Consider the following 21,797-nt stretch of genomic DNA (forward strand, 5'->3'; position numbering starts at 1 on the left):
CCAGCTCACCTCCGATCCCATACGACTTCACCTTCTGCACCAGTCTGCCATGAGGGACCTTGTCAAAGGCCTTACTGAAGTCCATGTAGATAACATCCACTGCCCTACCCTCATCGATTATCTTCGTCACTTCCTCAAAAAACTCAATCAAGTTCGTGAGACACGACCTCCCCTTTACAAAACCATGTTGCCTCTCACTATACGTCCAAAAGTTTCCAAGTGGGAATAAATCCCATCTCGAAGAATCCTGTAATAATAAAGTTTATTTATTGGTCACAAGTAAGACTTACATTAACACTGCAATGAAATTCCCCTTAGTCGCCACAGTCCGGCACCAGTTCAGGTCAATGTACCTAACCAACATGTCTTCCAGACCGTGGGAGGAAACTGGAGCACACGGAGGAAACCCACACAGACATGGGGAGAATGTGCAAACTCCACACGGACAGCGACCCAAGCTGGTGCTGTGAGGCAGCAGTGCTGACCACTGTGCCGCCCCACTGGTTAGGTAGGTTGACACAAACAGGCGCCAGAGTCTGGCAACTCGCAGAATTTCACAGTAACTTCATTGCATATAAGCCTTGCTTGTGATTAATAAATTAACGTTAAAACTTTAAAAACCTTTCCAACCTTTCCTCATAAGACAATCCACACCGACACATGAGAAACACCTGATTTCCCACTTAATCATACTTGCCAGCACTTGGCCCATTGCCCTGAATGTTATGCTGTGCCGAGTGTTCATCCAGATACCTTTTAAAGGATGTGAGTAATTTGACACAAAAGTACTCATTGAATGGTAGGACACTCAGGAGTTCTCTGGATCAAAGGAACCTTGGTGTGTTTGTCCATAGATTTCCCTACCACTGATGTAAGGCTCACTGGCCTGTAATTAAAGGGACAACATTGGCTATTCTCCAGTCCTCTGGGATCTCCCCTGTAGCCAGTGAAGATACAAAGATTTCTCTCAAGGCCCCAATTTCCTCTCTCAGTATTCTGGGGTACATCCCATCAGGCCCTAGGGATTTGTTTACCTTAAAGTTTCTCAAGAACCTCCTCCTTTTTGATCTCAATATGACTCAAACTACCTACACACCCTTTCCCAGACTCACTACCCACCAAATCCTTCTCTTTGGTGAATACTGACGCAAAGTACTCATTTAATACCTTGCCCATTTCCTCTGGCTCCACGCACAGATTCCCTCCCTTGTCCTAACCCTCTCCCCAGCTATCCTCTTGCTCTTGCGTTAAAAGCCTTGGGATTTTTCTTAATCCTCTGCCCAATGACTTTTCATGACCCCTTCTGGCCCTCCTTACTTAAGTTTCTTTCTACTTTCCTTGTATTCCACACTTGCTTCGTGTGCTCCCAGTTTCCTAGCTTTAACAAATGCTTCCTTTTTCTCTTTGACTAGGCTCACGCTATTTCTCGTTATCCAAGGTTCCCAAAACTTGGCATATTTATCCTTCATCCTTACAGGAATGCACCGGTCCTGAATCCCTACCAACTTGTACTTAAAAGCCTCCCACATGCCAAATGTTGATTTGCCCTCAAATATCTGTCCCCAATCTACATTCTTCTGTTCCTGCCTAATACTGTTGTAATTAGCCTTCCCCCAGTTTAGCACCTTAACCTGAGGACTACGCTTAACTTTGTCAATCGGCACCTTAAAGCTTACTGAATTGTGATCACTGTTCCCGAACTGCTCCCCTACTGGAACATCGATCACCTGGCTGGGCTCATTCCTTAATACCAGGTCCAGTATGGCCCCTTCCCTAGTTGGACTAACCACATTCAAGAAACCCTCCTGGATGGTCCTTACAAACTCTGCCCCATCCACGTCCCTAGCACTAAGTGAGTCCCAGTCAATATTGGGTAAGTTAAAATCTCCCATGATGACAACGCTGTTACTTTTACACCTTGTCAAAATCTGCCTAGGTAGCTGTTCCTCAATCTCCCTCCGGGTACAAATTGAAAACATCAAATTTTTACGTAGTGACATATTGTTAATTACACATATGCAAATCTAGTCCTCATTGTATCACCATGAGCGCATGCAATAAGATCAAAGGTTGTCTTTGGTCCTCCAGCAATTTGCATATAAGTCTTCAGGGATTTGCATATAAACTCGCACAGTTCCCACAACCCCTTTATAAATAGATGTTAGTTATTTGATGACGAGATGTGGGTGTTGCTGGTTAGATCAGTATTTATTGCCCATCCCCATTTGCCCTGGGGAAGGTGATGGGGAGCCATTATATTGAATCATTGCAGTCTGTGAGGTGTAGGTACACCTACAGTGCTGTTAGGGGAGGGGGTTCCAGGATTTTGACCCAGCGGTCAATTACATATTTTTTTTAAAAAGTGCACATTTTCAATGCAGATTCCACTATTTACAGCTTCTGGGCTGATCCCGCGTCAGATCAAGCCCAAGATCAGGTGTGATTCAAAAGTCTGAGGCCACGCACCAACCGACTCAAGAACAGCTTCTTCCCAGACTTTTGAACGGACTTACCTCGCATTAAGTTGAGGGTTTCTATTACTTACGTGGCGAAAAACTGCAGCAGGCGACGGTGCAGAGGGACCTCGGGGTCCTTGTGCATGAGTCACAAAAACCCAGCTTGCAGGTGCAGCAGGTGGTCAGGAAGGCGAATGGGATGCTGGCCTTCATAGCGAGGGGGATTGAATATAAAAGTAGGGAGGTCTTGCTGCAACTGTACAGGGCACTGGTGAGGCCGCAGCTGGAGTACTGTGTGCAGTTTTGGTCGCCGCACTTACGCAAGGATATTTTGGCCTTGGAGGGAGTGCAGAGGAGGTTTACTAGGCTGATTCCGGAGTTGAGGGGGTTGAACTATGAGGAGAGGCTGAATAAACTAGGCTTGTACTCGTTAGAGTTTAGAAGAATGAGGGGAGATCTCATTGAGACGTATAAGATGTTGAATGGGATGGATAGGATAGAGGTGGAGAGACTCTTCCCGCTCAGAAAGGACAGTAGGACTAGGGGGCACAGCCTCAGGATAAAGGGGGGGGCGGTCTAGAATGGAGTTGAGGAGGAACTTCTTCACTCAAAGGGTGGTGAATCTCTGGAATTCTCTGCCCGTTGAAGTGGTGGAGGCTGCCTCGCTAAATATTTTTAAGACACGGGTTGATGGGTTTTTGATAAGAGAGGGGATTAAGGGTTACGGGGAGAGGGCGGGAATGTGGAACTGAGCCACGACAGATCAGCCATGATCTTATTGAATGGCGGGGCAGGCTCGAAGGGCTGGATGGCCTACTCCTGCTCCTATTTCTTATGTTCTTTCTCTGCACCCTAGCTATGACTGTAACACTCCATTCTGCACTCTCTCCTATCCTTCTCTATGAACAGTATGCTTTGTCTGTATGGTGTGCATACTTTTCACTGCGCACTGAGACAATAATAAATCAAACCGTCCAAGATAAGTCTGCCCACTTGCTTGGCACCACATCCACCAGCGCTGTGGGTATACCCACACCAAACGGGCTCCAACAGTTCAAGGCAGCGGCTCACCCCTCACCTACGCAACGGCAAATTTTTAAATTCATTCAAGAGGCACGGGCGCCGCTGGTTAGACCAGCATTCCCCGTGATGGGCTAGAAGTGCTGGCCCAGCTCGCCCGTAAACAAAACAAATATTCACTTACCACTGCAATTGGATTTGTTGGCACCTTATTTTCAGTGATGTCAAGTGGTGGAGTGATCCAGCTTCTCTTCTGCCGTCTAAAGCTCCTTTTTGGCGGAAAACGGATCACTTTAGGGCTCCTTTTCACAAGCTGTAACAAACCGGAAACCATGTTTTTGAGGATGAGTGCGTGATACAGGCTGATAGGATGGAGGAGGTGGATATCCTGAGGGAAGATGTATTCGCAATTTTGAAAAACCTGAGGGTCGATAAGTCCCCTGGGCCAGATGGGATACACCCTAGGATACTTTGGGAGGCGAGGGATGAGATTGAGGAACCTTTAGCTTTGCTTTCTGGGTCCTTACTGTCCATAGGGATTGTAAAAAGTCTGACAGCACCAGGTGGACTGAAACCTGGTGTTGTCAGACTTTTTACTGTGTTTACCCCAGTCCAACGCCGGCATCTCCACATCATAGGGATTGTGCCAGAGGACTGGAGAGTGGCGAATGTTGTTCCTCTCTTAAGGAAATAGGAATAACCCTGGTAATTATAGGCCAGTTAGTCTTACTTCGGTGGTCAGTAAGCTAATGGAAAGGGTCCTGAGAGATGGGATTTATGACTATTTGGAAAGATGCAGTTTAATCCGGGATAGTCAGCACGGCTTCGTGACAGGTAAGTCCTGCCTCACAAATTTGATTGAATTCTTTGAGGAAGTTACTAAGTGTGTCGACGAAGGTAGAGCAGTTGATGTCGTATACATGGATTTTAGTAAGGCGTTTGATAAGATTCCCCATGGTAGGCTCATGGAGAAGGTAAGGAGGGGTGGAATAGAAGGAAATATGGCCAATTGGATAAGATTGGAAAGCTCCCCCCAGTGTGTCAAGGGAATGAGCACTCATTGGCAATCCAAGAAATGGGCTCAAAGCTTCAATCATTTCTCCCTCCAGCCTGCTTCACGAACAAGGCTATTTCTTGACGCTGGAATGAACTGCAGTGGTTAGCACTGCAGCCTCCCAGCATCAGGGAGCCGGGTTCGTGTATCCTGGCTGAGCTCAGGGGTCACTACCACGGGGCGTAGGTTTAAAGTGATGGGTAAAAGTTCATTGATTAGTGTCACGGGTAACACTGCAATGAAGTTAGTATGAAAATCCCCCTGGTCGCCACACTCCGGCGCCTGTTCGGGTACACCAAGGGAGAATTCAACATGGCCAGCGCAGTCTAACCAGCACGTCTTTCGGACACAGGGAACTGGAGCACCTGGGGGGAACCCACACAGACACGGGGAGAATGTGCAGTCTCCGCACAGAGAGTGACCCAAGCTGGAAATCGATCCTGGGTCCCTGGCACTGTGAGGCAGTAGTGCTAACCACCGTGGAGAAGGATTAGAGGGGATGCGAGGAAAAGCTTTAACGCCCAGAGCGTGGTGGGTGTCTGGAATTCACCGCCTGAACTGGTGATTGAGGCTGAAGAGCTCAAGTCATTTAGAAGGGGTGGGATCTGAGCGTGAAGACTGGAACTTGCAAAGCCGAGGACTGGGTGCTGGAAAACGGGACTAAAACAAAGGGCTAGTTTCTTTTTCTCCGTTTCGACCAACACAGACACAGTGGGCTGAATGGCCTCTTCCTGCAGCGTAACCTTGCTGTGATTCTGTGCTCTCCCTCCACCCAGCCCCCCCATTCCCTCCTCGCCTCTGTGTAAAGCCCAGCGCACCCTCACCTCAGTCCTTTTCAGAGCGATGAGCCGGATTTCCGCTGACCACGTTTCACAAGTTTCCAAATCTTCTGCCAACACTTTGAACTCATGCTTCGAGTCAACGTTTCGAGTCTGAACGGCATGTACAACTCCAGCCCCGTCCACTTCAAAGCCCTTATCGTTGGTGCTGAACTGGACGTTCTTCCCCAAGGCACAGTCACGGAACGGAACTGGATTTGGGAAAATTGGTCTAGAATTAGATTTGAGTGCAAAGACAGCTGGACTATACAAAAAAATTTGTTCGTGGGATGTGGCTTTACCTGTCAGGCTCATTGCTCATCGGGCAACATCTGTGAAGAGAGAAATGGGGTCTATGTTTCATTGAATCCTACCATGCAGAAGGAGGCCATTTGGCCCATCTAGTCTGCACTGACAACAAAGCCACCAAGGCTTTATCCCCATAACCCCATGCATTGACCCTGGCTGGTCCCCAAACACTAAAGGGCAATTTAGCATGGCCAATCCACACATCGTTGGACTGTGGGAGGAAACCGGAGCCCCCGGAGGAAACCCGCGCAGACACGGGGAGAACGTGCAAACTCCGCACAGACAGCGACCCAAGCCAGGGTTCGAACCCGGATCCCTGGCGCTGTGAGGCAGCAGTGCTAACCCACTGTGCCACCTGGGGATGTAATAGGTTTTAAGCCAATAAGGGGATGGCAGGGCGGAAGAACAAAAAGGTGGAAAACGAGGAGGAGATTAAATGAGAACAGAGATGGTGGCGCACGGCCAAAGGGGGTTGGTAACGGCATGTGTAACGAAACAAGGGAAGTATCCAGAGGAGGTGTGAATGGCAAGATAATGTACAGGTGCTTCCCGAAGGACTGAATGGCCTCTTCCTGTTCCGGTGTCCCTTAAACCAAATGGAAAACCAAAGAAAATACAAAGGAAAACAATAAATTGTTGAACTTAATGTTGAGCCCAGTAGGTTAAATGTTTAATTGAAGGAGTCCTTGTGTTTCAGAGACACCCATGGAGCTCCATTCAACTGTTCCTTGAACAGTTGCTCTTGCTGAGATCCATACTCCCTTCCAAGGCTTTTGCACACGGGACGATCGACTGCAATAGGGACAGGGCGATCTGGAGCTGAAACTACAGCCGTGATATTACTGAGTTGCGGAGCAAGCTTGGAGGAGTTCATGGGTTACCCCAGCTCCCACTGTGGGGACACGACGGCCTAGTGGTATTACCGCTAGACTGTTAATCCAGAAACTCAGCTAACGTTCTGGGGACCCGGGTTCGAACCCCACCGTGGTAGAATTTGAATTCAATTAGGTTATAAATCCATGGGGTTATGGGGATAGGGCCTGGGTGGGATTGTAGCGTTTCTACGATATAGAATCATAAAGGTACAGAAGAAGGCCATTTGGCCCATGGGGTCCGCACTGACGACAATCCCACTAAGGCCCTCTCCCCATCAGCCCACATATTTACCCTGCTAATCCCTCTAACCTATGCATCTCAGGACACTAAAGGGGCAATTTAGCGTGGCCAACGCAGCTAGCCTTTGTGTAGGAGGAAGTTGGAGCCCCGAAGGAAACCCATACAGACATGGGGCGAAGATGCAGACTCTACACAGACACTGATCCGAGCCGGGAATCGAACCCGGGTCCCTGGCGCTGTGAGGCGGCAGTGCTAACCACTGTGCCACCGTGACGATCAGGGTGGGAGAAGTGTACATAATTGTGAGAGGAAGAGATAGAGCGGACTTGTTTGTCTTGGTGGAGAATTCTAGAGCCAGATGACATGGATTCAGGATAAGTGGCAGTAGGGGTAGAGCGGATATGAGGAAAAACTTTTTTTCCTCAGAGGGTGATGGGTGTCTGGAATTTGCTCCCCGAGTTGGCTGTGGAGGCAGAGACCCCAAACACTTTAAATCAGTACCCGAGTGCCGTAAGCTACAGGACTACGGGCCGGGTGCAGGAAGGTGGGCACCTGGGTGTCCGTGGGCTGGCATGGACAAGATGGACCGAATGCTCTCCTTTTGTGCTGTAACTTTTCTCTGGAAGTGACCAATGATCTCTAAAGGAAATTGGATGGGAACTGGAGGGAAATAAACGTGCCGGGTCACAGGGATCAGGGCGAGGCTGACCGGATAGCTTTACAGGGAGCTGCAATGAACACGATGGGCCGATTGGCTGCCTGCATCGCGATGACAACGCGATAGCTGTGTGTGTGAACTGGAGACATTTGCATTGTACAAGAATATGCAGGAACTGAGGGAGATACATTTACGGTTCTCCCCTCCCGTGTATAACAGTAGATTTTTCTTCCTTGTTTTTACTCTTATGTGAGAAATGAAAGAATGACTAAGGTGAGGTTAGGGCCAGTCAAGGATAGTAGTGGGAACTTGTGCATGGAGTCAGAAGAGATAGGTGAGGCGTTGAATGAATACTTTTCTTCAGTGTTCACTAAGGAGAGGGGCCATGTTTTTGAGGATGAGTGCATGATACAGGCTGATAGGATAGAGGAGGTAGATATCCTGAGGGAAGATGTATTAGCAATTTTGAAAAACCTGAGGTCGGTAAGTCCCCTGGGCCAGATGGGATACATCCTTGGATACTTTGGGAGGCAAGGGCTGAGATTGAGGAACCTTTAGCTTTGATCTCTGGGTCCTTACTGTCCATAGGGATTGTGCCAGAGGACTGGAGAGTGGTGAATGTTGTTCCTCTCTTAAGGAAATAGGAATAACCCTGGTAATTATAGGCCAGTTAGTCTTACTTCGGTGGCCGGTAAGCTAATGGAAAGGGTCCTGAGAGATGGGATTTATGACTATTTGGAAAGATGCAGTTTAATCCGGGATAGTCAGCACGGCTTCGTGACAGGTAAGTCCTGCCTCACAAATTTGATTGAATTCTTTGAGGAAGTTACTATGTGTGTCGACGAAGGTAGAGCAGTTGATGTCGTATACATGGATTTTAGTAAGGCGTTTGATAAGATTCCCCATGGTAGGCTCATGAAGAAGGTAAAGAGGAGTGGAATAGAAGGAAATATGGCCAATTGGATAAGTAACTGGCTGTCTCATAGAAGACAGAGGGTGGTGGTGGAAGAAAAGTTTTCAGATCGGAGACCAGTTACCAGCGGTGTACCACAGGGGTCAGTGCTGGTCCTCTGCTTTTTGTGATTTTTATCAATGACTTGGAAGAGGGGGCTGAAGGGTCAGTTAGTAAATTTGCTGATGACACCAAGATTGGTGGAGTAATGGATGAGATGGAGGGCTGTTGCAGGCTGCAAAGAGACATTGATAGGATGCAGAGCTGGGCCAAAAAGTGGCAGATGGAGTTTAACCCTGATAAGTGTGAGGTGATTCATTTTGGTCGGACAAACTTGAATGCAGATTACAGGGTCAACAGCAGGCTTCTGAGGAATGTGGAGGAACAGAGATCTTGGGGTTCATATCCACAGATCTCTAAAGGTTGCCAGTCAAGTAGATAGAGCCATGAAGAAGGCTTATAGTGTGTTAACAGAGGTTTTGAGTTTAAGAAATAGGAGCAGGAGTAGGCCATCTAGCCCTTCGAGCCTGCCCCGCCATTCAATAAGATCATGGCTGATCTGTTGTGGCTCAGTTCCACTTTCCCGCCCTCTCCCCATAACCCTTAATCCCCTCTCTTATCAAGAACCCATCAACCCGCTTCTTAAAAATATTTAGCGAGGCAGCCTCCACCACTTCAACGGGCAGAGAATTCCAGAGATTCACCACCCTTTGAGTGAAGAAGTTCCTCCTCAACTCCGTTCTAAACCGCCTCCCCTTTATCTTGAGGCTGTGCCCCCTAGTCCTACTGTCTTTTTTGAGCGGGAAGAGTCTCTCCACCTCTATCCTATCCATCCCATTCATCATCTTATACGTCTCAATGAGATCTCCCCTCATTCTCCTAAACTCTAACGAGTACAAGCCTAGTTTATTCAGCCTCTCCTCATAGCTCAATCCCCTCAACTCCGGTATCAGCCTAGTAAACCTCCTCTGCACTCCCTCCAGGGCCAAAATATCCTTGCGCAGGTGCGGCGCCCAAAACTGCACACAGTACTCCAGCTGCGGCCTCACCAATGCCCTATACAGCTGCAGCAAGACCTCCCTACTTTTATAGTCATGGGCAATGCTGCAACTACACAGGACCTTGGTGAGACCACATTTGGAATATTGTGTACAGTTCTGGTCACCTCACTATACGAAGGATGTGGAAGCATTGGAGAGAGTGCAGAGGAGATTTACCAGGATGCTGCCTGGTTTGGAGGGTAGGTCTTATGAGGAAACATTGAGGGATCTGGGGTTTTTCTCTTTGGAGTGGAGGAGGATGAGGGGCGACTTAATAGAGGTTTATAAGATGATGAGGGGGATAGAGTGAATGTTCAGAGACCATTTCCTCGGGTGGATATAGTTATTACTAGGGGGCATAACTTTAAAGATTCATGGTGGGAGATACAGGAGGGATGTCCGAGGTAGATTCTTTACTCAGAGTGGTTGGGGTGTGGAATGCACTGCCTGCTGTGATAGTGGAGTCGGACACTTTAGGAACTTTCAAGCGGTTATTGGAAAGGCACATGGAGCACACCAGAACAACAGGGAGTGGGATAGCTTGATCTTGGGTTTGGACATAGCTTGGCACAACATTGAGGGCTGAAGGGCCTGTATTGTGCTGTAATGTTCTATGGTACAACTCTCACCGAGAAAACCTTCAAACAACATTGAAGGATATGGAATTTTGGAGGGAGGTGATGGAAAGATGTACAGAGAGCCAAATCAACAATATCTACTGCATCCCAGCCAGGACTCACCTGTAAGAATAACTTGCCCGTTGGAAACACGTGGGGCAATCGTCACCTCAATCTTTTGCTTGGAAAATCCTCTGTTGCAAACACATTGCACAACCTCACAGTAATTCTGGAAAAAGATCACACGTTTGTATCGAAATGTTTACATATTTGGAAGACTTATATCCACCAATCTCTCACGCTCAGTCAATGTTACACTCAGCTTCCACCTTTGGATAGCCATCTATTTATTTATTAGTGTCACAAGTAGGCTTATATTAACACTGCAATGAAGTTACTGTGTAAATCCCCAAGTCGCCACATTCCAGTGCCTATTTCGGTACACCGAGGGAGAATTTAGCATGGCCAATGCATCAAATCAGCATGTCTCTTGGACTGTGGGAGAAAACCAGAGCAAGACCATACAGAGGTGATGGTTTCGTGGAATTATTGCTAGATTATTAATCCATAGACTCCGCTACTGTTCTGGGAACCCGGGTTCGAATCCCACCATAGCAGATGGTGGAATTTGAATTCAATAAAAAAAAGAGTGTGGAATTAAGCATCTACTGACGACCATGAAACCATTGTCGATTGTCGGAAAAATCCATCTGGTTCACTAATGTCCTTTAAGGAAGGAAATCTGCCATCCTTACCCGGTCTGGCCCACATGTGACTCCACACTCACATGGGATGGGCAATAAATGCTGACCAACAAGCAATGCCCCATGTCTCATAAATAAATTTTAAAAAAGACACGAGGAGATCATGCAAACTCCGGTAAGAGAGCGACCCAAGCCAGGGATTGAACCTGGGTCCTTGGCGCTGAGAGGCAGCAGGGCTAACCACTGTGACGCTCCTTTCCTTCACACTAAAGATTGCGCACATTTAAACTTCTGATGTGACTCATTGTTAAACAGCCAGATGCTGCTGTTCTCAAAAAAAAAATTGCGAGATACCTAAACGAGGAGGTTTCAAATTCAATCTTCAAATGGTCCATTACAGAGCCAGGAGTAGGGATGTTGCTCTGATGAGTGGACAATGTTGAGAACTGTTACTGTGCCCCTAAGCAGCAAGCCCTAGATAATATTCAGGCTTGGGCTGGTAAGAAAAAACACATTCCGAACACAACTCTTTTCCTTCTCCCCTACGTACTCTATGAACAGTATGCTTTGTCTGTGTAGCGTGCAAGAAACAATACTTGCCGCTGCATCCCAATACATGTGACAACAATAAATGAAATCAAAAGTGACAAGTTACATTTGTGCCACACAAGTCCAGGGCAGTGATTGTCTTAACAGGAGAGGATCTAGTCATCGGCCCCTGACATTCAATGGCATTACCCTCACTGAATCTCCCACTATCTACATTCTTGGGGGAACCATACAACATAGGAACACGTTCAGGCCACTCAGCCCATCAAGTCTGTTCTGTCTTTCAATCATGGCTGATATTTTTCTCATCCCCAACCTCCTGCCTCTTCCCCACAACCCCCCATCCCCTTATTAATCAAGAACCTACCTATATCTGTCTTACCGTTGAACAGAGACTGAACTGGGCCAGCCACGTAAATACTGTGGCTACCGGAGCAGGTCAAAGGCTGGGAATCCTGTGGACAGTAACTCGCTTCCTGTCTCCAGCCTGTCCACCATCCACAAGGAAGAGGTCAGGCGCGTGACGGAATACTCCCCTCTTGCCTCAATACATTCAGCTCCAATTTCTGAATTGGGGATGGGGTGGGAAGCGAGGGATGGAATGCTTTAATCTGAAGGCCCCTTCAGATTTGGGGCACCCACCCCTCCGGGTCCAGGAATCCCTGGTCCTCCCCATCCCTACGGCCTACCCCATCAATCCTTAGGGCCTCCCCTGGGAATGACGCTGGGACTCAGTTCCAAGCAGAGTGTTAACAGTATCTCTTCTGGTCACTGCGGAGCTGTGCCTGGGAGAACTGGAGTACTGTTAGATTGGCTGACAAGGCAAAACTCTTCTCCAAGAATCGAAAGAAGTTTGGCACACTGCCAATGGGAGCCTAATGAAATAACGAGTTTTTAACCTGCTGTTCAGCACATTTTAAAAAAAAATCACAGAAACCTTAAAAGTGTAGAGGAGGCCATTGAGTCTGTATTGACTCTTTGACAGAGTGGGCGAGATTTTACAGTTCCCTTACATTTCCCATGATCAATCTAACTATCTAGCTTTTTCCCAGGGTGGAAGAGCCAATTACAAAGGGTCAAAGGTTTAAGGTGCGAGGGGAAAGGAGATGTACGAGGCAAATTTTATTTATTTTTTTTTTACACAGAGAGTAGTGGGTGTCTGGAACTCCTCGCCAGGGGAGGTAGTGGAAGCGGACGGGTAGGGGGTTTTAGTTAAGTTGGGGCAGCGTGGTCAGTGCAGGCTCTTAAGTTAAAGTTTATGTATTAGTGTCACAAATAGGCTTACATTAACATTGCAGTGAAGTTACAGTGAAAATCCCCTGATCGCCGCACTCTGGTGCCTGTTCGGGTACACCTGAGGGAGAATTTAGCACGGCCAATGCACCCTAACCAGCGCATCTTTCGGACTGTGGGAGGAAACCGGAGGAAACGGGGAGAATGTACAAACTCCACACAGGCAGTGACCCGAGGCTGGAATCGAACCTGGGCACTCTGGCGCTGTGAGGCAGAGGGCTGAAGGGCCTGTTCCTGCGCTGTAATTTTCGTTGTTCTCTGTTCTTTCACCTGCGCATCTTTGGGAAGAAACCAGAGCACCCGGAGGAAACCCACACAGACACGCAGAGAATGTGCAACCTCCACACAGACAGGCTGGGAATTGAACCCAGGTCCCTGGTGCTGTGAGGCAGCAGTGCTAACCACTGTGCCAGTGTGCTGCCTGAACAAGTGCATGGAGTTGAGCAACAAATTTACCTCTGCGGAAACATTATAGCATGCGTCAGATTCTTGTTTATTTTACAGACATCATACATGCCCACAAATTTCATCAGCTTCTTCATGGAAGACTGGAATACATTTGGAGCTTATCCAATTGTGCTATCAAGCAGATATCTGCTGACTCCATCAAGTCAGTATAGGCTCTCTGAAGGAGCTATTATCTCACCAAAGTATACAAAATTCTAACAGGGCTCAACAGGCACAGTGGTTAGCACTGCTGCCTCACAGCGCCAGAGTGCCCAGGTTCGATTCCAGCCTTGGGTCACTGCCTGTGTGGAGTTTGTACATTCTCCTCGTTTCCTCCGGGTTCTCCGGTTTCTTCCCGCAGTCCAAAAGATGCGCTGGTTAGGGTGCATTGGCCGTGCTAAATTCTCCCTCAGTGTACCCGAACAGGCACCAGAGTGCGGCGATCAGGGGATTTTCACTGTAACTTCACTGCAATGTTAACGTAAGCTTATTTGTGACACTAATACATAAACTTTAACTTGAGGGTAGATGTTTAACTTTAGGGTCGATGCAGAAAGAATGTTTCCTTTGGCAGGGTGAGACGAGAGGGTCTAGCACACAGTCTCAGGATAAAAGGGGTAGATCATTTCGGACTGAGGAAGAAGAAGAGGAACTTCTTCACTCGAAGGGTGGTGAATCTTTCCAGTTCTCTATCAGAGGGTTGTAAAGGCTCGAGCATCGAAAAGTCAGAGGTTTAGATGTAAAAGATACCTCGGAATGTGCAGTCTGGCATTTGGGCAATATTTGTCCAATCTCAAAGAGTGGCATAAACATGTAAAGTGTAAAGGGCAAACAGGGGTGGACAATAAGTACTGCCCTACCCTACCACGCCTGCACTCCTTGAATGAAAAAAATAAAAAGTTTTTAAAAATGTACAGTCAGATTTTTCAACTTCTTTTTAGAACAAAGAACAAAAACAGCACGGGAAACAGGCCCTTCAGCCCAACGAGCCCACACCGCCATTTTAACATTACCAGTCCCCCCCTCCACCCATGACCCTTGTCTATGCTTATGGCATTCCACATTGAGGGAAAACTAATTTAGGGACAATTTATTACCTCCAAATCAGCCTAATAGCACATCTTTGGGGTGTGGGAGGAAACCGGAGCACCCGGAGAAAACCCACGCAAGCACGGGGAGAATGCGCAAACTCCCACAGACACCGGCCCAAATCCACGTGTCTGCACAGCAAACAGTGATAGTCACTGAGCTGTTGTGATTTATTATTGTCACATGTATGGACATAGGGTGAAAATTATTGTTTCTTGCCCGCTATACAGACAAATCATACCAACCATTCAGAGAGTACGCTGGGGAGAAAGAAAGGAGAGAGTGCAGAATGTAGTGTTACAGTAATAGCTGGGATGTGGAGATGCCGGCGTTGGACTGGGGTAAACACTGTAAGAAGTCTCACAACACCAGGTTAAAGTCCAACAGGTTTATTTGGTAGCACGAGCTTTCAGAGCACTGCTACTTCATGGAGGATATTTCACAAACAGGGCTATTCTCTCGAGCTTTGAGGATTGAGAGACGATCTCATTGAAACGTACAAAATACTTAAAGGAATAGACAGGATAGATGCAGGTAAGGTGTTCCCCCGACTGGGGAGTCTAGAGCAGGGAGCACAATTTCAAAATAAGGCGGATGTCACTCAGGATGGAGATGAGGAGAAATGTTTTCACACGGAGGGTTGTGAATCTTTGAAATTCTTTACAATTCTCAACATCAACTTCTGTTCGTGGCCTCCTTCGATCTCACAAAGGTGATCGACCCTGTCAACTGTGAGGGGTTGTGGAATATCCTCCAGTGGGTTAGCGCTGCTGCCTCACAGCACCAGGGACCTGGGTTCAATTCCGGGCTTGGGTCACTGTCTGTGTGGAGTTCGCACATTCTCCACGTGTCTGCGTGGGTTTCCTCCGGGTGCTCCGGCTTCCACCCACAATCCAATAACGTGTAGTTTAGGCGGCTTGGCCGTGCTAAATTGCCCCTTCGTCTCCCAAGGTCAGATGGATTAGCCAGGGTAAATGTGCAGAGTTTGTGGGGATAAGGCAGGGAGTGGGCCTGGCTAAGATGCTCTCTCGGAGAGTTGGTGCAGACTTGATGGGCTGAATGGTCTCCTTAGGCGTTGTTGGGGTTTCAAATTTGTCTGCTGCAAAAATTTGTCACCATTTCCTGCCTTCTCCATGGTGTGATGCAAAGCATTAGCCTCACCGAAGGAATCAGATAATCAAGTCTTAAAGGTACAGACAATGTGAGAGTACATACACTGCTCGACAATCACCAGGGAAGAGTGTTCTCTTCCTGTAGGGGAACACTTCAGCGGTCACGGGCGTTGGGCCTCTGATTTTCGGGTAAGCGATCTCCGAGGTGGCCTCCATGACACACAACGCAGAGTCGCTGAGCAGAGACTGATAGCCAAGTTCCGCACACATGAGGACGGCCTCAACTGGGATCTTGGGTTCATGTCACACTATCTGTAGCCCCCAAGACTTGCCTGGGCTTGTAACATCTCGCTAACTGTCCTGGTGGAGACAATACACATCTCTTTAACCTGTGCTTAAGCCACTCCAGTCACGCTGTGTGTACCTTTAAGGCTTAATGACCTGTAAAGACTCACATTCCAACCATTATTTTGTAACTTGAGTTTGTGTCTTGAAACGCCCTGTTTGTGAACACAACTCCCTGATGAAGCAGAAGCAAGCGCTCTGAAAGCTAATGGCTTGTGCTAGCGAATAAACCTGTTGGACTGGTGTTGTGAGACTTCTTACGATGAGTTGACCCAGCACAGACAATGCATAGATTGAACGCACTACAATCTTAGATAATGGTTCACTGTGTGTAAGGTACTATGCAAATCTACAGCACAGGATAAAACATTGGCAGGATGTATATTGAGATGAAGGTGTGGCACTCTGTCACAAAATGCTTATCCACGCGCATCTCCAGTCACCAACAGCTGGCACCTTTGGACAATCAAATTATTTATTAGGCCTGCTACGCAGCTATTTAAACAGTACGCTAAGGTTGGCCAATCATAACTTTCCCTTTTGAAAACGGTTCTGACTGCACCATTAACCTTCGGTCCAATTTTTCTATGCCACTCTTTTTTTAAACCCCTAAGCTAATCCCAGTTGCCTGCGTTTGGTCCATATCCCTCTATATCCATGTAACTGTCTAAATGCTTTTCAAAAGACAAAATTGTACCCGCCTCTACTACCACCTCTGGTAGCTTGTTCCAGACACTCACCACCCTCTGTGTGGAAAAAATTGCCCCTCTGGACCCTTTCGTATCTGTCCCCTCTCACCTTAAACTCCTATGAACTAAAGATTCCTTTATCTCCTGCACCGTCCTAGCATCCTGACCTTAAATGGTCTATCATTTCCTGGATTTGTTCCGTTTTTAAATACACAAGCCCCTTCAGTCATTTTCAAGTCTGCTGCACAGCTTCCCATTTTCAAATTCCTCCTTAACCTTTAGCCTAGAGATGTGGGGTGGCATGGTGGTTAGCACTGCTGTCTCACAGTGCTGGGGACCTAGGTTCGATTCCAGCCTTGGGTCACTGTGTAGAGTTTGCACGTTCTTAACTTGATTTGATTTATTTTTGTCACGTGTATTCGTATACGGTAAAAAGTATTGTTTCTTGCGCGCTATACGAAGCACACAGTGTATAGAGAAGGAAAGGAGAGGGTGCAGAATGCAGCGTTACAGTTCATAGCTAGGGTGTAGACAAAGATCAACTTGACACGAGGTAGGACCATTCAAAAGTCTGATGACAGCCGGGAAGAAACTGTTCTTGAGTTGTTGGTACACTCCACATTGGATGCTCCAGTTCCCTCCCACAGTCTGAAAGACATGCTGGTTAGGTGGATTGGCCACGCTAAATTGTCCCAGTGTCCAAAGATTTGTAGGGGGAGGCAGTGCCATGGTAGTAGTGTCACTGGACTAGTAATTCAGAGAACCAGGGCAAGAACTGGGGAACCTGGGTTCAAACCCCATAAAGACAGATGGTGAAGTTTGAATTCAATAAAAAAAATCCAGAATTAAGGGTCTACTGATGAGCCATTGTCGATTGTCAGAAACACCCATCTGGTTCACTAATGTCCTTTAGGGAAGGAAATCTGCTGTCCTTACCCGGTCTGGCCTACATGTGACTCCAGAGCCACAGTAGTACAGCTGACCCTTAATGACCTCGCAAGCCACTTAGTACAAGGGAAATGTCATAATGGCAACAACTTCCCGTCTTATCGGTGTTACCCATAACACACAAAGAATAAAGAAAAGTTGTAGGCTTCTCAGTTTGATATAAAATGGTGCAGATCACAAAAGCTAGTCAGACGGAAGCTTCTAGTTATAAAAACGTTCATTGAGTGTAATAATGGGAGGCCACTCAATGTGTCTCCAACATCGTGTGTTTGTTAGAGTCATAGAACACTACAGCACAAACAGGCCCTTCGGCCCACAAGTTGCGCTGATCATATCCCTACCTACCAGGCCTATTTATAACCCTTAATCCCATTAAATCCCATGTACTCATCCAGAAGTCTCTTAAAAGACCCCAGTGAGTTCGCCTCCACCACCATAGGGGTTTACAGCATGGAAACAGGCCCTTTGGCCCAACTTGTCCATGCCACACTTGTTTTTTAACCATGAAGCTAGTCCCAATTGCCCGCATTTGGCCCATATCCCTCTATGCCCAACTTACCCATGTAACTGTCTAAATGTTTTTTAAAAGACAAAATTGTACCCGCCTCTACTACTACCTCTGGCAGCTGGTTCCAGACACTCACCACCCTCTGAGTGCAAGATTTGCTCCTCTGGACCTTTTTGTATCTCTCCCCTCTCACCTTAAACCAATGCCCTCTAGTTTTAGACTCCCCAAGCTCTGGGAAAAGATATTGACTATCTAGCTGATCTGTGCCCGTCATTATTTTACAGACCTCTATAAGATCACCCCTCAGCCTCCTACGCTCCAGAGAGAAAAGTCCCAGTCTATCCAGCCTCTCCTTATAACTCAATCCATCAAGTGCCGGTAGCAGCCTAGTAAATCTTTTCTGCATTCTTTTATTCATTCAGCGGACAGGGGCATCACTGGCTGGCCAGCATTTATTGCCCATCCCTAATTGCCCGAGGACATTTGACAGTCAACCACACTGCTGTGGTTTTGGAGTCACACGTAGGTCAAACCGGGTAAGGAAGGCAGATTTCCTTCTCGAAGAGACAGTGTGGCGACTGGGGGGTTTTTGCAGGAATTTCACTGCAGTGCGAACGTAAATCCTACTTGTGACATTGAAACAAAAACTTTCAACCCTCAGGTCTGGTCCGATCACAAGGGTCTCAGAGGACCGCCCCTTAAAGGGGCCACGTTACCGCAATGAGAAAGAAATCTCATCTCCTCCCTGGGTTTGTTGCCAATCACAGTAAATCTGTGCTCTCTTGACGACAACATAAGAAATAGGAGCAGGAGTAGGCCATCTAGCCCTTCGAGCCTGCCCCGCCATTCAATAAGATCATGGCTGATCTGAAGTGGATCAGTTCCACTTTCCTGCTTTCTCCCCATAACCCTTAATTCCCCTGTCTATCAGAAACCTATCGACCCGTGACTTAAATATATTCAGTGAGGCAGCCTCCACCACTTCAACGGGCAGAGAATTCCAGAGATTCACCACCCTTTGAGTGAAGAAGTTCCTCCTCAACTCTGTTCTAAACTGCCCCCCCCTTATCTTGAGGCTGTGCCCTCTAGTCCTGCTATCCTTTCTGAGCAGGAAGAATCTCTCTACCTCTACCCTATCCATCCCCTTCATTATTTTATACGTCTCTATAAGATCCCCCCTCATCCTTCTAAACTCCAACGAGTACAGACCCAGTCTATTCAGCCTCTCTTCATAGTCCAACCCCCTCATCTCCGGTATCAGCCTAGCGAACCTCCTCTGCACTCCCTCCAAGGCCAAAATATCCTTGCGCGAGTGCGGCGACCAAAACTGCACACAGTACTCCAGCTGCGGCCTCACCAATGCCCTGTACAGCTGCAGCAAGATCTCCCCGCTTTTATATTCAATCTCCCTTGCTGCATCTTTCACCAACCAATTCATCTAAAACTACCGTTGGTTTGCCTCTCCCTATCAAATCTAATGCAGAAGAATGCTAAATAAATGAGATGCCAGTGGAGACTGCAAGTGTAGACAAACCACTTGCGGGGATTCAAAGCAGCTGTGGGCACTGTCCTCCAAAATCAGGTAGCAACCTGCCCCTGCATAATATTTCCGTAACATTACTAAAGCAAAAGGTAAACACATCTCTCGGTTTCCAGAAAGGTTTATGGAGAAACAACTGCACAGTTGGGGTGACACAGTGGTTAGCACTGCTGCCTCTCAGCGCCAGGGGCCTGGGTTCGATTCCCGGCCTTGGGTCACTGTCTGCGTGGAGTTTGCACATTCTCCTCGTGTCTGCGTGGGTTTCCTCTGGGTGCTCCGGTTTCCTCCCACAGTCCAAAGATGTGTGGGTTAGGTTAATCGATCGTGATAAAAAGTCCTTCAGTGTCGGTGGATTAGCGACGTAAATATGTGGGGCCACGGGATTGGGTTGCTGTTGGCACAGACCCGACGGGTCAAATGGTCTCCTTCCGCATTTTTGGGATTCTGTGAGAATCAGGTCTGATTATTCTCCGCCCGTGTTTCTGCTCTGTGTCATTCTCTCCGTTTCCAGAACCTCACTCTCGTCATCAGTACGTAGAACATTCATGAATCATTAACAAAGCTGCCTCGCAATGTGACTGTCGCGTCCTTGAGGGCAAAGTCTGGATGGTAGATTAAAAGCTGTCAAATCGCTCACGCACAAAACAAACTTTGACTCAACATCCCTGCTGTGCAAACAATCTACTCCTCGCAGTTCATTCCTGCTCAAACATTAAGTTAACTGCAATCAAGCAGAAATATCCATTCATAGAATCCCTACAGTGCAGGAGGAGGCCATTCAGTCCATTGAATCTGCGCTGACCACAATCCCACCTATGACCTATCCCCTCAACACCATGCATTTACTCTAGCTAGTCCCCCTGACACGAAGGGGCAATTTTAGCGCGGCCAATGCACCTAACCCGCACATCTTTGGACTGTGGGAGGAAACTGGAGCACCCCTGGAGGACACCCACGCAGACACGGGGAGAATGTGCAAACTCCACACAGGCAGCGACCCAAGCTGGGAATCGAACCCAGGTTCCTGGCCCTGTACAACAGCAGTGCTAACCACTGTGCCGCTGTATGTGAACCAGTTCAGTCTGGGTATCTGGGGAGGAACCGGCTGAGTCAGTCACATTTGGAAATAAACCTGTTTTAAGATACAGGTGAGGTTCAAGACTCATTCTTCCTCCACGTACAGTTACTGGAATTAACACTCGAAACCCGATCTGTATTCATCCCATTTACCATCTCATTTTACCTTGCACGATCATCCCTGTTAACATTTATCCTTTCCTGCCTTCTGACCTATCCCCTACCTCCCTGCTGCCTCTACACTCCCTGAAAACCTGTTACATTACTAGTCTTCAATAAAAGCAAAATACTGCGGATAAGACCATAAGACATAGGAGCAGAATTAGGCCACTCGGCCCATCGAGTCTGCTCCGCCATTCAATCATAGCTGATATTTTTCTCACCCCCATTCTCCTGCCTTTTCCCCATAACCCCTGACCCCCTTATTAATCAAGAACCTATCTATCTCTGTCTTAAAGACACTCAATGACCCACTGTCCACAGCCTTCTGCGGCAAAGAGTTCCACAGATTCCCCACTCTCTGGCTGAAGAAATTCCTCCTCATCTCTGTTTTAAAGGATTGCCCCTTCAGCCTGAGGTTGTGCCCTCTGGTTTTTCGTACTGGTGGAAACATCCCCTCCACGTCCACTCTATCCTCACAGTATCCTGTAAGTTTCAATAAGATGCTGGAATCTGAAAGAAAAACAGAAAACGCTGGAAAACCTCAGCAGGTCTGACAGTGTCTGTGGAGAGAGAGAGAATCGAAACGTTGGCTCGATTCTCTCTCCGCAGATGCTGTCAAGACCTGCTGAGATTTTCCGGCGTTTTCTGTTTCTCTTCCACAGTACTGTGGCTGGCCCGGTGACACAGCGGGTTAGCACTGCTGCCTTACAGCACCAGGGACCCGGGTTCGATTCCCGGTTTGGGCCACTGTCTGTGTGGAGTTTGCACGTTCTCCCCGTGTCCGAGTGGGTTTCCTCCGGGCGCTCCAGTTTCCTCCCACGTTCTGAAAGACGTGCTGGTTAGGGTGCATTGACCCGAGTGCGACAACTAGGGGAATTTCACAGTAACTTCATTGCGGCGTTAATGCGAGCCGTACTTGCGACTGACAAATAAACTTTAGTCTTTCTCGTTCCTGCTAAAAGGTTTCTGTCAGCACCCGCGGTATTTTGCTTTTACTTTTATTTCTAATAGAAGGTTGTTGACCCGAAACACTAACTCTGCACTCCTCCCTCCCCCTCAGGTCCGTCCTGCTGAGCACGTCCGGCAGGCCCACACTGTTGTCTTAGTGCAAACCAAAACTGTGACTCATTGAAGTCTCCTCCCTCAAACTTATTATTTAGAAGCTTTTCAAGATAACTGCAGAACGCAGACACCTCACCCCTGTGGTGGTGTCAGCAAAACTTTCAAAAGGGAAGCTTGGAATTTCCTAATCAAACTTTCCAAGAAGCCTCGCCCAGGGAGTAATCCACAGGGT

The 21,797-nt window shown here is 47.6% G+C and overlaps 1 protein-coding gene across 1 annotated transcript in view; it reads right to left on the reverse strand.

Annotated features, from left to right (window-relative positions):
* The window catches only part of LOC145346403 (uncharacterized), a 122,126-nt gene that overhangs the window by 45,056 nt on the left and 55,273 nt on the right, over window positions 1–21,797 (reverse strand). Inside the window, exons 13-16 of the mRNA XM_080193556.1 lie at window positions 13,100–13,134; window positions 10,164–10,269; window positions 5,355–5,560; window positions 3,661–3,789 (exon numbers count right to left, since the gene is read on the reverse strand). Of these exons, the coding sequence (XP_080049682.1) occupies window positions 3,661–3,789; window positions 5,355–5,560; window positions 10,164–10,269; window positions 13,100–13,134 (476 nt within the window). The remainder of the gene's footprint in view (window positions 1–3,660; window positions 3,790–5,354; window positions 5,561–10,163; window positions 10,270–13,099; window positions 13,135–21,797) is intronic.

Source organism: Carcharhinus amblyrhynchos, chromosome 8, assembly GCF_965287045.1.
Source record: "Carcharhinus amblyrhynchos chromosome 8, sCarAmb.v2.hapA, whole genome shotgun sequence".
Taxonomy (NCBI): Eukaryota; Metazoa; Chordata; class Chondrichthyes; order Carcharhiniformes; family Carcharhinidae; genus Carcharhinus; species Carcharhinus amblyrhynchos.